The sequence below is a fragment of the Tubulanus polymorphus genome, chromosome 1 (genome assembly GCF_964204645.1).
Source record: "Tubulanus polymorphus chromosome 1, tnTubPoly1.2, whole genome shotgun sequence".
Classification (NCBI taxonomy): Eukaryota; Metazoa; Nemertea; class Palaeonemertea; order Tubulaniformes; family Tubulanidae; genus Tubulanus; species Tubulanus polymorphus.
The window spans coordinates 20,439,206-20,451,927 of record NC_134025.1 but is presented as its reverse complement, the minus strand read 5'-3'; the positions used below and the strand labels follow the sequence as shown (position 1 = coordinate 20,451,927).

The 12,722-nt window shown below is 39.2% G+C and overlaps 1 protein-coding gene across 1 annotated transcript in view; it reads left to right on the top strand.

Annotated features, from left to right (window-relative positions):
• The window catches only part of LOC141910092 (protein jagged-2-like), a 50,110-nt gene that overhangs the window by 12,546 nt on the left and 24,842 nt on the right, over positions 1–12,722 (top strand). The window contains exons 4-5 of the mRNA XM_074800841.1: positions 10,270–10,318; positions 11,017–11,268. Of these exons, the coding sequence (XP_074656942.1) occupies positions 10,270–10,318; positions 11,017–11,268 (301 nt within the window). The remainder of the gene's footprint in view (positions 1–10,269; positions 10,319–11,016; positions 11,269–12,722) is intronic.

Sequence of the window (12,722 nt, the reverse complement as noted above, 5' to 3'; positions counted from 1 at the left end):
TTGTTGCATTTCTTCTCGACAATCGGCGGCATCTTCGATAATAATCCGCGCAATTTTGCTGCTAAAACGCGCGAGCATTCCGAATAAAAAAAAAAGAAAATGGTTCTTCGAGTTGTAGTGATTTGTTAACAGATGTTACACATAAAACAGCTGTTTAGTACCTGTCCGTACTACAGTGTTTACTATTCATTCTACTTTACAGGTGGATTTTCACAGCTTGGCAACATTGCCCTTGTTCTTCCCTTGTTCTTCGTAAGACAAGTTGTTTACAACGCGTAAAGCTTCGATTTACCCGGGTACCTACGTTACTATCTTTATTGTGCGCAAAAAGAGAGAGAGAGCTACGAGAGAAGAGTTTCTCTTGCTCGGACCGGTAATAGCTCAACGCGTGAAATCTAAACGAGCGCGAGATCGCCTCCTCGATAATCCTCGCAAATTAATGGACTCGGGTGATAACATCGAAACCGACGTATCGGATGTTGCGAATTTCGTGTGTATAGATATGTTTGCTAATGGGTTTATGTTTTATTTTTGTTTCCACCTGTCTAGGAGGGCCTATTTCCGTGGCTTTTTGTCGTGAATCTGATTCGAGATTTGGTTTATTTCATATCGATTCACTCAGTAGAATTTCTAGCCATACTACGCGAACTGCTTTCATAGAGAAAATGAGATAGACCAAGTACTCATTGTTTGCCAAAAATTTACTCTTAAGTATTCCTCGTTCGCCAAAAATTAACTTTTTAGTCTGTACTCATTGTTTGCCAAAAATGAAATTCTTAGTACTCAAACAGACAATTTGGCCCGGACCAAATAGGCACGGATCAGGCCCCTGTCAAATTTGGCCTGTGCCTAATCCACACACAAACAACCCACTCCATACTAAACAATGCTTAAACAAAGTGAAGTGAGTCATTTGACGCAATCATTTGTCCGATGCTAGAATCTGGGTTGGGGCCTGGTGCGACATTATTGTGACCCGTGTAAACAGTTGTGCTGGGCCAAGGACCAAAAACGCTTATGTAATCGCAAAATTGCTTGTGTGATCATCGGCCATTGAATTTAGATCAATGATTATGAGCAAATTTTCAAACCTGATTGGTTATATTGGATCTTAGTCATAACTGTGCAGCTGGGTCTATCATATATCAGTGATCAACAAACAATCTTTACTAACCCAATGTATTATCCCTAATATGAGAATCGAGTGGCTGCATTTTTTCCTGCATTTTTTCGCTTGAAAAACATTCAATTCAGATATAACAGGGCTCGATTTTGGCAGTGTCCCGTTTACCGGGGGGATACTTGTCTTTTGTTTGGATATGAAATATTGAAATGAACCTTTAGATTTTCGTTTTCATTCTTTCCCTGTGTTTGCTTGATTAGAAACTTAATTCAAATGCAAACTGGGATGCAAAAATTTGATGCAGGATACCCGAAATGGAGGATGTTATATTCCAAGAGGTGCTCTCAAGAATTGTAGAAATAGAGCCTTGATCGCTGGTGAAGGTTTAGAAGTTTGAAGTTGAAAGTTTCTACTGAAGGTGTCGTCGACTGATCGAACATTCAATTTCACGTTGCGTGAATTCCAACTTTTTCGTAAAGAGTTCAGGCATCTTTTAGAATATGAGCATATAATTGTTTGATGTAAAAACCGTAACAATAATGATATACATTGATAACTATAAGTAGAATAACCACACTCAAACGTGAACAGATATTAAGATTAAAACCCACTATATATAATTTAACAGTTAAAAACCGAGAATTTATTCAATCAAATTGAAATTAAAAAACAGCGTTTTGATCTCACGCTAGAGATCATCATCAGGTGTTACACCTGTGGGATTTCATCTTAACATTGAGCGTTATTTAAGGGGTTCTGTATGAGTCGATGTTCACTATGTCATCAATATCGGCGTTTCAAAAAAAACAATTACAATTGGGAATTTGTGCATTTATTCTATTTTCAGATGATATATTTCGTAACTCTATTTTATTTTTGATGAATTTTGATAATCATTTTTTCGAGAGAATGTGCACTACATCATCAATATATCGGGCTAGTCTTGTTGCTGCCAGTCAATTCTATCAAATTATATATATATATATATATATATATATCAAATCCGCAAAAAACTTCGCCGATCCGCGATATATTATTATAAAACTTAGATATTATTCATTGTCCACAACATTATGCAATATGTTATTTTTCGAGGCGTCGATACACTTTCGAGTTAGTTTTCTCGGCTCGCTGGCTCGCTTGTTCAGCTGTGTTTTTCTCTAGGTTTTTTTCTACACGAAGTATGACTTCGTTGTCGGCTGGAACGTTACGGCCGTCCGTTCGTCGTCGATGGCTTCAAATCGGATTCGATGAAAAAAAATCTATGCTAATTGCGCAGTCGTAATGAATTAAATTTTCAAAAGTACCAATTAGACCGACTTATACTTAATGAGATATATACGCGAGTTCAACGTGTATACGCGATGTATATAACAATTAGAAAGGGTGCTTCACTTCATCATAGCCCATGTGCTTGTGAAATAAGTTGAATTCAAATTTTTCAGTTTTAAGTCGGTATAGCCGCGATCACACGGAGACGATTTGGCTCGGGCCAAATTGGCACGCATCAGGCTCGAGCCAAATTTGGCCCGTGCCTAATTAGAGAGTGCATTCACACGTAAACCACTCACTCGATACTAAACAATGTGAAGTGGGCCATTTCCGGTACCAGCTATGCAATTCAAGTGCAATCATTCGTCTCTTGCTAAAATCTGGCTCGGCCCTGGTTTGATGTTTTTGGCCAGGCCAAAAGTGCTTGTTCCATGGCAGTTGATAAGATTGGTTGAATGAACCGGAACCGAATTTCCCAATTATGTACTTCGATTTCAACAAAAAACTTTTGTAAACTCGACCGCCGATCACACAACTATATCTGTACTTTGATTTCTGATTTCAAAATCAAACCCCCTGTTTCACTCGCGGCAGGTGTGGTAGGTCTGTAAGGGACACTGAATCAAAAAATCAAACGAAATGTACCAACCAAATATATAACAGGGACAATCCCTATTTTAAGATCGAATATTGGTTACTCCGTGTAGGCCTAGGAGATAAGTACATAACTGTGTGTGGTAACTTCGAAAGAAGTAATTATTGTCAAGGTGATAACAACTAATGACGTCTTAAAACCCACTGCTGAAACTGAGTAATTCAAAGGTTTTCGCAGTGCGAATGCTATGAAAGGGTATCGTTTGAATTGAGAAGTAAAGCCTATTCTATGAATTAGTTCTGTAAAGAAAAAAACCAAACAGATCGATTCTATAGCCGCGATCATGCGAGCATTTTCGGCCCGCGCCAAATTAGGCCCGGAACAATATTGTTCCCACAGGTGCCAAATAAGCCTGTGCCTGTTTGCCCCGACCAAAAATGTCGGACCAGGCCTGAAATTTGAATTCTAACTGCTCCCGGAAGTGATTCACTTCGCTTTGTTTAAGAGCATTGTTTAGTATCGAGTGAGTGGTTTACGCGTGAACACGCTTTCTAATTGGGCATGGGCCAAATTTGACTCCGGCCTGACTCGTGACATGTCAACTTATAACTGACATAGCGTAATTAGTGTTTTTGAGAAATTTTGATATTTGAAGCGCTGAGGATCTAATATAATCTGGGAAAAGTTAATTCTATAATAATGACACATAGTTCTCAGCTGATTTTAACTACAGAGTAGGCAATGGATGTCAACTTTTTGACGAATAGAGATCGTGTATATGCAAGATTTATGAATGTTACTATACTTACTATGATTATGTCATTGCGGCCCGTGCCTATTGCAAGATTTAGGTAACTAGCAACATGACCATTGACTGATAGATATACTATATTACGACAGGAATTAATTAAGTTAATCCTGCAGCCACCACGGGAAACTGTCTCCTGTGCTGTATCATGCCAGCAGTCAACACCATTCATTCATTCATTCATTAAACCGCAGTCATTCAGACATCCAGCGCTTCATCATCAAACATTCGCTTTTTTTCCGATTACGTCATATTGTCTGGAGAAGAAACTAACCGCGTATTAACGACGTTTATGTGGCGTAATTCGTCGCAAAAAATGTCAATCTCGGCGTTGCAATGCTGAAGTACGTCTCTGAAATTGTTGGAGACGATGACCATCTCCATATTCTAACCTCCATACACTATTTCCAACTTGTATTTTACTTTCCCTTGTCTTAAGTCGCATGAGCAGTTTTGTCCAGTTTTAAAACTTGCAAAATCATTCACACTTGAACCAAATGGGTCCATGCCTGGTTGATAGGTGATTGTACGGCCTTGATGACTCCGTTCAGGTCCCTATCATCAATCTACTAATTCTGTCATGTACTCTATTTATAAATTTGTATTTGATTTAATTGATAGTGAAATAAACTATTATTATCAATATTTATGTGAACAGTAACAGTAAGTGACTCGCCTTCCTTACCACAGCATCATTTTGATAGCTTTTTAGTGACAAGATGTGTGAACATGTTCTCTGTATGGTATTCGGTATGGGCCAATGACTCGGGTCTGTTTGATCCGGCCCTCTTCCCTGTGTGATTGTGGTTTATATTTTGAATAATGCAGAGCTGCCAACTGCTACTGTATTTATTACTATTCTATAACTATATAAGAAATACATGATTTGATTTGTTTGAAGTGTACAGAAATATGAAATATGTTACTGAGGGTCTTACTGTTGATTACTGATTAATTGAACATTTTCACTCATATATGAATGAAATGTTACTGAAAAAAAAATTCCATTTGTTACTGATAGCAGTTTTCAGATGTTTGCTGCCCTGAGATCCGTATGCACTTCTGTTATCTCATTTAATCTGTCACCTGACCAAAAAAACTGTACTTGACCGAAGAGCTTGACTGATCAGTTTTAAGACAAAATTCCTCCAGTTCAGTCTTTTCCTGAATTGGAAGCTGGAATATTAAATCGATCAACATGTGTTACAAAGGCATCAAAAAATCTCCATTTGAAGATGTTGTCCTAAGTATTATTTCCGATGTACCTGAACCTCCAGGGGCAGATCCAGGCTGAATGAAAGGGCTGAGTTCACCTCATATCACAAGGGCAATTTTGAAAAAATTAGGTACGTTTTTATGCAATTTCAAGCCTGGCGCACACGAGGCAATTTTCAGTCGCCCGTTGCTGCGACCGATTTTTGAGCAACCGTCGAGCAATTGATCGCTAGGTGTCGCCCGTATGCGACCACTGGCGACGGAGAGGCGATTATCTTTCGCGCCAAACATTTTTATCATGTGACTTGTCAAGATGGCCACGCGCTACTAACCCGGGTGATGCCGTATTTGGAAGTATCACATGATAATTATTCGTTTAGTCATTGGCTAGGTTGATGAGGTGCTCGTTGCTTGGTGTCTCCAGCACACGGGCAACTCCAATTTCTCGGCAACAAGCAATTTTCCGTTGCCCAATATCAAACATTTTTGATATTGGGCGACACGGAGCAATTCCTTTCGACAACGAGCAATCGCTGTCGCCCCTTGCTGCAGACGAGAGATTTTTTCGTTCGACGCCGAGCAATTCGGGCGGTTGCTCGAGAATTGCTCGAAACTGTCGCCCGTGTGCGCCAGGCTTTAGTGCATATATTATTGCTTTAAGAAGTATTGTGAACTTTCATCATAGATCAATGTCGGGTGGAATTATTCATGTGTGATTTTCGTTGGTCGGAAAAGGGGGGTTCTGGATCCGCCCCTGAACTTGGCCTGACGTTTCTAGGAACTCTGGTAGATGTGGAAATTCTAGCACTTGGCCTGACATTTCTATTAGGGACTCGGGAATATGTAGAAATTGTAGGCCTTCGATCGGTGCATGGTTTTTGTAGTGTGCGGTGTGTAAATGATTTGTTTTCACTTAGCTAATCTGAAGTTTGCCAGGTGGAATGTTGATAGGTGCTCGGTACCCGCTGAGCCTTCGAGCTAATAAATAACTCGTAACTTTACTTACGTTGGTAGTAATAGTTTCTCGTAGTAAATGAATTGCAACGTCATTTAAGCGCACGCACGAGCTATATACCCTTTTACTATCTTACCCTTTACTATCCGAGATATCTCAAATTGAGCTCGAAATCATTAAGATACCGTTGTTGGCATTTCATAGCTCACGCGTTAACCCTCGGCAGTCGATTTTGAATGGATGAAAAATTACCTCTAACGTGTTGTAACGGATTTTACTTACATGATGTGTTGCCTTATAGCGAAGTAAAGATTTTTGAAAGACTACTACACGGGTGGATCTAGAGGCCAATTTTAAAGGTCACATTCCTAAAGGGCATTTTGATGTCCAAATAGGCAATATTAGGTGCGCTAACGCGTTGAAATGGCTAATAGTTCATATGTATGATTGTTAAATTTTCGAGAAGGATATCTTTATCTATAGGCCCTATCTTTTTTTTGGAAAAAATATCTTCAAAAGGTTTGTCACTTTTTTAGGTGTTAAAAGAAAAAGCGCAAGCAGAAATGAAAACGGCGCTTCAAAGACGGTTAACGAATAACCCCTCCGTTGATTTTTCTAGAAAGTTAAATTTCCGTGAAATCTGGAGCTTGTACTCTCAAATCAACCATGGCTGAATCGTTTGTTATCTCTCAATTTGCTCAGGGGTGAACTAGAGGCGATACGAACCTGGCGGCAAAACGGCTTTGTTCTATTTCATACGTTTCAGACCAATGCGATCGCATCCTGAGGCAATTATTGCGATCGTTTTTTATGCGAAATTATAATTTGATATCCGGTGTAAATTGTTGCTATCGCTAGTGATGTGGTTCAGTTGAAACCGTGGCAAAATCATCGAAATATAACTAGTCGAGTATAAAGAAAAAAGCTCAGTGAAGATTTCTTTTTACTCCGGTAAGTAGAATTTCCTCCGTGGCGAAGTTTTTTAAAAGGCGCTTTGTGCCCCTTTCTCAGTACCCTGTTAGTTTGAATCAAACTTCAAACTAACTCCTGGAACTGGGTCTTGATTGTTAGCGTTATAAGATAATACCGAGAATCTTGGTGGCCGATCAGAGGCCAATTTTGAAGGATTTTCAAGTCCCAAAAGTCCCACAAGTCTTTAAAGTCCCCATGTATCCGCCCCTGGAATCTCATCCTGCTTGATTCTGCTACTTTTTTAATACAAGGCATTATTTAGGTTAATTTCTATCAAACAAATTGAAAATTGTTCATAGGATTTGATTTTCAATCCAGATTTCATCGATCAAGTCCCCCTGTATCCCCCCTGGAATCTCATCCTGCTTAATTTTGCTGCTTTTTTAATTATCTAGATTAATTTGTATAAAAGATTTAAAATTGTTTATAGGATTTGATTTTTATCTAGATCTCATAGATTTTGGTGAAAAAGCCTTTCTAATAGGTCTACAAAGATTATTTAGGTTAATTTGAATGAAAGAGAATTGATAATTGGTTATAGGCTTTTCTAATACAGACATCATTATTTAGGTTAATTTGTATTTAGAAAAATTGAAAATTGTTTATAGGATTTGATTTTTAATCTAGATCTAATAGATTTTGTCGAAAATGACGTTCCTCGAGAAAAGTTTGTACTAGAATCGAGAAAGAAGCTCATTTTTAAACACATTATCATATTGGCTGGAGATATAATTGAGAGCCTATTCGTCGTATTTTATCGGGTGCCGTATGAATACTAACGGTTACGGATGCATTTAAACGACGGAGGAATCGAGTAATCGATACGCTGTGTTTATTCCTTATTCCGAATGATAATAATTAAGACGCGGATAAATCGATGTTATACGCGACGGCGCGCGCCGGCGCGTCGATAAGTCAAACACGTCGAATTTGATAGAGACACGCCGGAATGAAACCGAGTTATTTGTCTTGCCTGCGTGTGTGTACGCGGGCGCCCGCTCCGTTATATTATCATCAACTGTTTGGTACTCGCCCTACTCGTTGTGTAGAACGCGCGAGTCTGTGTATGACAATCGTGTGTTTGAATTGTTTCTGGCGTGAATTATCGATTAACTCTTTACTAACACAATGAGTAGAATAATTGATATACCAATTAGAGAAGTGCGGTTTCCTTTATCGCAGCACGGATTTCCCATTGCTAACACGCATGCACACGAGAGTTTCCGCGCTTCGGTATTGTCCCTCGGATGTTTTTTCTTTTTTTCGAGATTGTTGATTGCGCACTTTTCGCCCGAATTGACTCTTCGAGTTTTTCAAACACCTACTTCATAGGCCGTTGTCGGTCGCGTGCACCGTTGCTTTGTTATAAGATTTTAATGAAATATGAAATACTTTCGGTTGTAGATGAGGGGAATTTAGAAGTTTGGAGTTGATTCGTTGATTCTTTGGGAAACATAAACAAATGGGGAAATTGGGAAAAACCTGGGGATTTTGAAATAATAATGCCCAGTTTGGGAATATTTGGGAATTTTAGAAATTTTCCCCTAATCAGGGAAACATTTGGGAAATTCATTTACGTATCGCGTATTGCATTTGCCAATGGGAACTTTCTTCCGCAATTTCTCTTGAAAATCACCTTTGTCAACCAGTTACCTCTAAAATGTTGACTGGAGCATGGTGGTATCTATTCATTTTCATTTGGGAAAACTGAAAAATCACCCGGGAAAAACTGTGGGAACCATGCATAAAAATGAATATGAACAAGCAGTTTTTGCACTGTCATTGAAGTTGTATTACGTATTTTGGATCATTTGTTATACTTGCAATGTTCGATTTGTTGAACAAGTTGGATTTTCGCTTGATTTGGAAAGTAATCTGTTCCAAAGAGATCCGATTGACAGGATTTACTGTGCTGGCCCAGTTTCACGAAAAAGTGTAATGAATGAGTCCAATATTGATTTTACATATACATCAAGTTCAAATTGAATTTCGAAGAATACTTTTTATCATTAGTAAATTGAAATATAGACTACCCAATTATACCTTAAAAACAATGTATCAATCATTAGCATTGCCTCACATGCAGTACTGTAACATCGTCTGGGCTAACAACTACCCTTCATAGACTAAGTAATCTCTATATCCTGCAGAAAAAAGCTATGTGCATTTAAATAAGAAACATTTCCTCAAGCATTCAGGACCATTATTCAAATCTACGAAACAACTGGGCGATTGGGCCCTTCATATCAGTGTCATCTGATTGGTTGACCATGATTTAGTGGGCAAAGACAGCGATTTTACTAGTGTAGGTCACTTGGTTGCAAAGTTATGGCTGAAAATAAGATTTTCAGTAATGGCGGTGGCGGCCATTTTTAAAAACGCCATATTTCAAATATAAGGGGTGATCTCGCTTGTGTCTTTGGATGATTATCTTCCTATCACCCTATGGTAACTCTGTGCGAAAGGGGACTTTTGTAGCATGACTTGAAGTCAAAAGTCACTTAACCCACCCACTATTAGGTAATAAGTTTATCTTAACTTCACCAGTCGTCCAGCGTCTTATATTATATTATTTTGTATCTATTCCTGCTACTTCATATTGTAATTTAAATCACGAATAAAACATATACATTTAAAACGGTCGAGTTTGAATTGTTGTCCTCATCGAAAACATGAAGTAACCAATAGCGAACAAGCTGTACTAGTTTGGTTTTTAGTGCAGATAACGTTTTGAATCACGGCTCCCTTTTCCTGATATAAGCCGCGATCACACGCAGACGATTTGGCCCGGGCCAAATTGGCACGGATTAGGCCCGTGCCTAATGAGAGAGCGCGATTACACGCAAACCATTCACTCGATACTAAACAATGCTCAAACAAAGCGAAGTGGATCATTTCCGGTGCCAGTTGCAATTCAAACGTAATCATTTGTCTGGTGCTAAAATTTGGCTCGGGCCTGGTCCGACATTTTTGTTCAGGCCAAATTTGGCCCGGGCCAACCAGGCTCGGGCCCATTTTGCACCCGTGGGAACAGTTGTTCCGGGCCAAAAATGCTTGTGTGATTGCGGCTATAGTAGAAATGTGGCTTCAAAATCGATGGTCCTTATTTGTTATTGCGTCGTTCCTAATCATTCATAATTCAACTAAAAATGACAACTTCACTTTTTTCAAAGCTGAACAACCCAGTCCAGATTCTAATTTGAACCAATGAGCCGGTTATAACTGGAAATTTATGAATGATCTATCTGAGATGAAAATTCATGCTGATCTCCTTTGAAACGATATTTTTCACTATCTATATAGTTTGGCTGTGTTTTTTCTATTTGCAGAAAGCATTTACTCTTATATTGGAGATTTGGGACAAAGACTCGAAAAAATGTAAGTTGCATTACAGTCAAACGTCACGTTAGTCAACATCAGTGTGGTGATGACTTATCCAAATGGCAAACGTCATGTTATATTTTTGTGAATAATGATACAATGTTAGACTATTTAATTTCAATTTTTCCCTAACAGCCATTCTCCAATTGATATTTTAAGAAGTTGCAATTATAACCATATAAACCAGAGAAGGGGCATTGGCGGAGTGGTGTAAGCCGCCGGTCACTGATCTCGTCAATCCAGGTTTCATGGGTTTGAATCCTGGTGGCGACGCATTTTCTTAGTCCAAGGTTCTTTTCTGGTGGGAAAAAGAAACACCAAACTCACTTATGATACCCTGTGTGGCGATCATAGGGTCCGGGGGGATCATTATAATAAAACCATATAAACCATATATAGCAGTGATTTTAGGATAATATGTCATCCCACCCACTCTGAGAATAGAGTAAACAGTATTCCTGAAGATAAAGTCAATACGTCGAATAAACATTTCCGTACTCTTTTCATTCTTAATGCATGATTTCGCGATTTAGTTCATATATATATACATATATATATACATATATATATGTATATGTATATGTATATATATATATATATATATATATACATATATATATATGTATATGTATATATATATATATATATACATATATATATATATATATATATATGTATATTGTTTCTTTCATCAGACCACAGTGGATTAATCGAGACGATCACGCATTCGAATGTCATATTGCCGGGGCAGGACTGGCACCGGCTGAAATATAACGGCGCGTCGATTCAGCTCGTCTACCGCATCAGGGTACGATGCGCCGAACATTACTACGACACTTGTACGAAATACTGCCGTCCGCGAAACGATAAATTCGGACATTACACGTGCGACGTGAACGGAGATAAAAAGTGCATGGACGGCTGGATGGGCGTTAACTGCGAAACGGGTACGTTGATTTCGGCCGTAAAGGCCTGCATTTGACGCTACCGTAGCGTGCGTTTGCCGTGTTTGAGACTTGGTCTTTCGCATGAGATTTCTTTGTGGGCCCATGCCAGTTTGGTCCGCGCCAAATTAGGCCCGTCCTAAACATTGGACCAGCCCTTGTGCCAGATTTTTACATAGATGTAATTCTTGTGTATGAGTTGCTACAGGTTCTAGAAGTGATTCACTTTGGTTTGTTTAATCATTGTTTAGTTGGGAATGAGTGGTTTACATGTGAACGCAATCTCTAGTTAGGCACGGGCCAAATTTGGGTCGGAGGCCTGATCCGGGCCAAATCGTCTGCGTGTGATTGCGACTTTTGTTTTCTTATATGATTTGATACCTGGTTAACTGGTTTGATACCTGGATACCTTCCTTTACACAGCTTTTCTGTTTTAAAAAAAGTGTATACAATGAATTGGCTCAGAAATAAGCACATATCATCATTTTAAACCTGACGAAAGTCAAAAACGGTTAAATTTGAATTGTCCTCATTGAAAAAATGAAGTACCCAATAGCAATTACACAAAAAATTTCGGTTAAACTTTTTCGTGAAACTGGGCCCAGAAGTGAAATTGAATAAGAAAGGTCGCATTGTATAAGAAACTAGGGAGCGTGTGACACGCGCGATGTAACAAAGCCCGGTGTACCGAGCTTCCCATATCAAGACATCGGCGTATTCCCCGATGAGAAACAATACAAATTAGAACATATTAACGAAGAAGTGATCTCCTCTCGGTGATGCTATGTCTGTGAGTCGATCAAAAATGGATATTCCAAGTGGTAAAGTGTGTGCACACGCACTTGAAATTGATTGAATTGCATCGATGAATGGCCAGAAATAGTACCCCATCGAGAGGTAAAACCAATAACTCGCGGCGGCAGTCGTAAAGTAAAGCACTGCGCCCGCGCGCCTGTCACTATTATAGAGCCTAACACTGCGAGTGTATTATCCGACCTCGGTGTAACACAGGCCGGTAGCCTTGATGGAGGGGTGAATATGTGCGCTACCCGTTGCAGTGAGTGGTTGAGTTCCGCTCGCATGAAACAAATTAGAAATTGAGTAAAAAATTGAATTGATCTTTACGATGCGTAGCCCATCTACGGTATTCCCGCTTGTTGGATTCCTTATTCCATCGCAAAGTGCGTAAAATACCTGTGAACGCATTTACCGTATTCACTACTTTTCCGGGTGGGTGATCCCATACCACCTTGTTAGACACTTGGCTTACGAAAGTCGCGATAACATAAACGTCGTTTTTTTACCCTGGCCAAATTTTGTCCGGGATAGATGAGATGCGAACTTTTCAAGCTGGTACAAAATGAATCCGTATCCCTTCGAAATTTGACCCGACCAAAACCTTCACACCGAGCCAGTGCCACATTTTAGCAAGTTTTTAGCACAAGTTGAAACTGTTC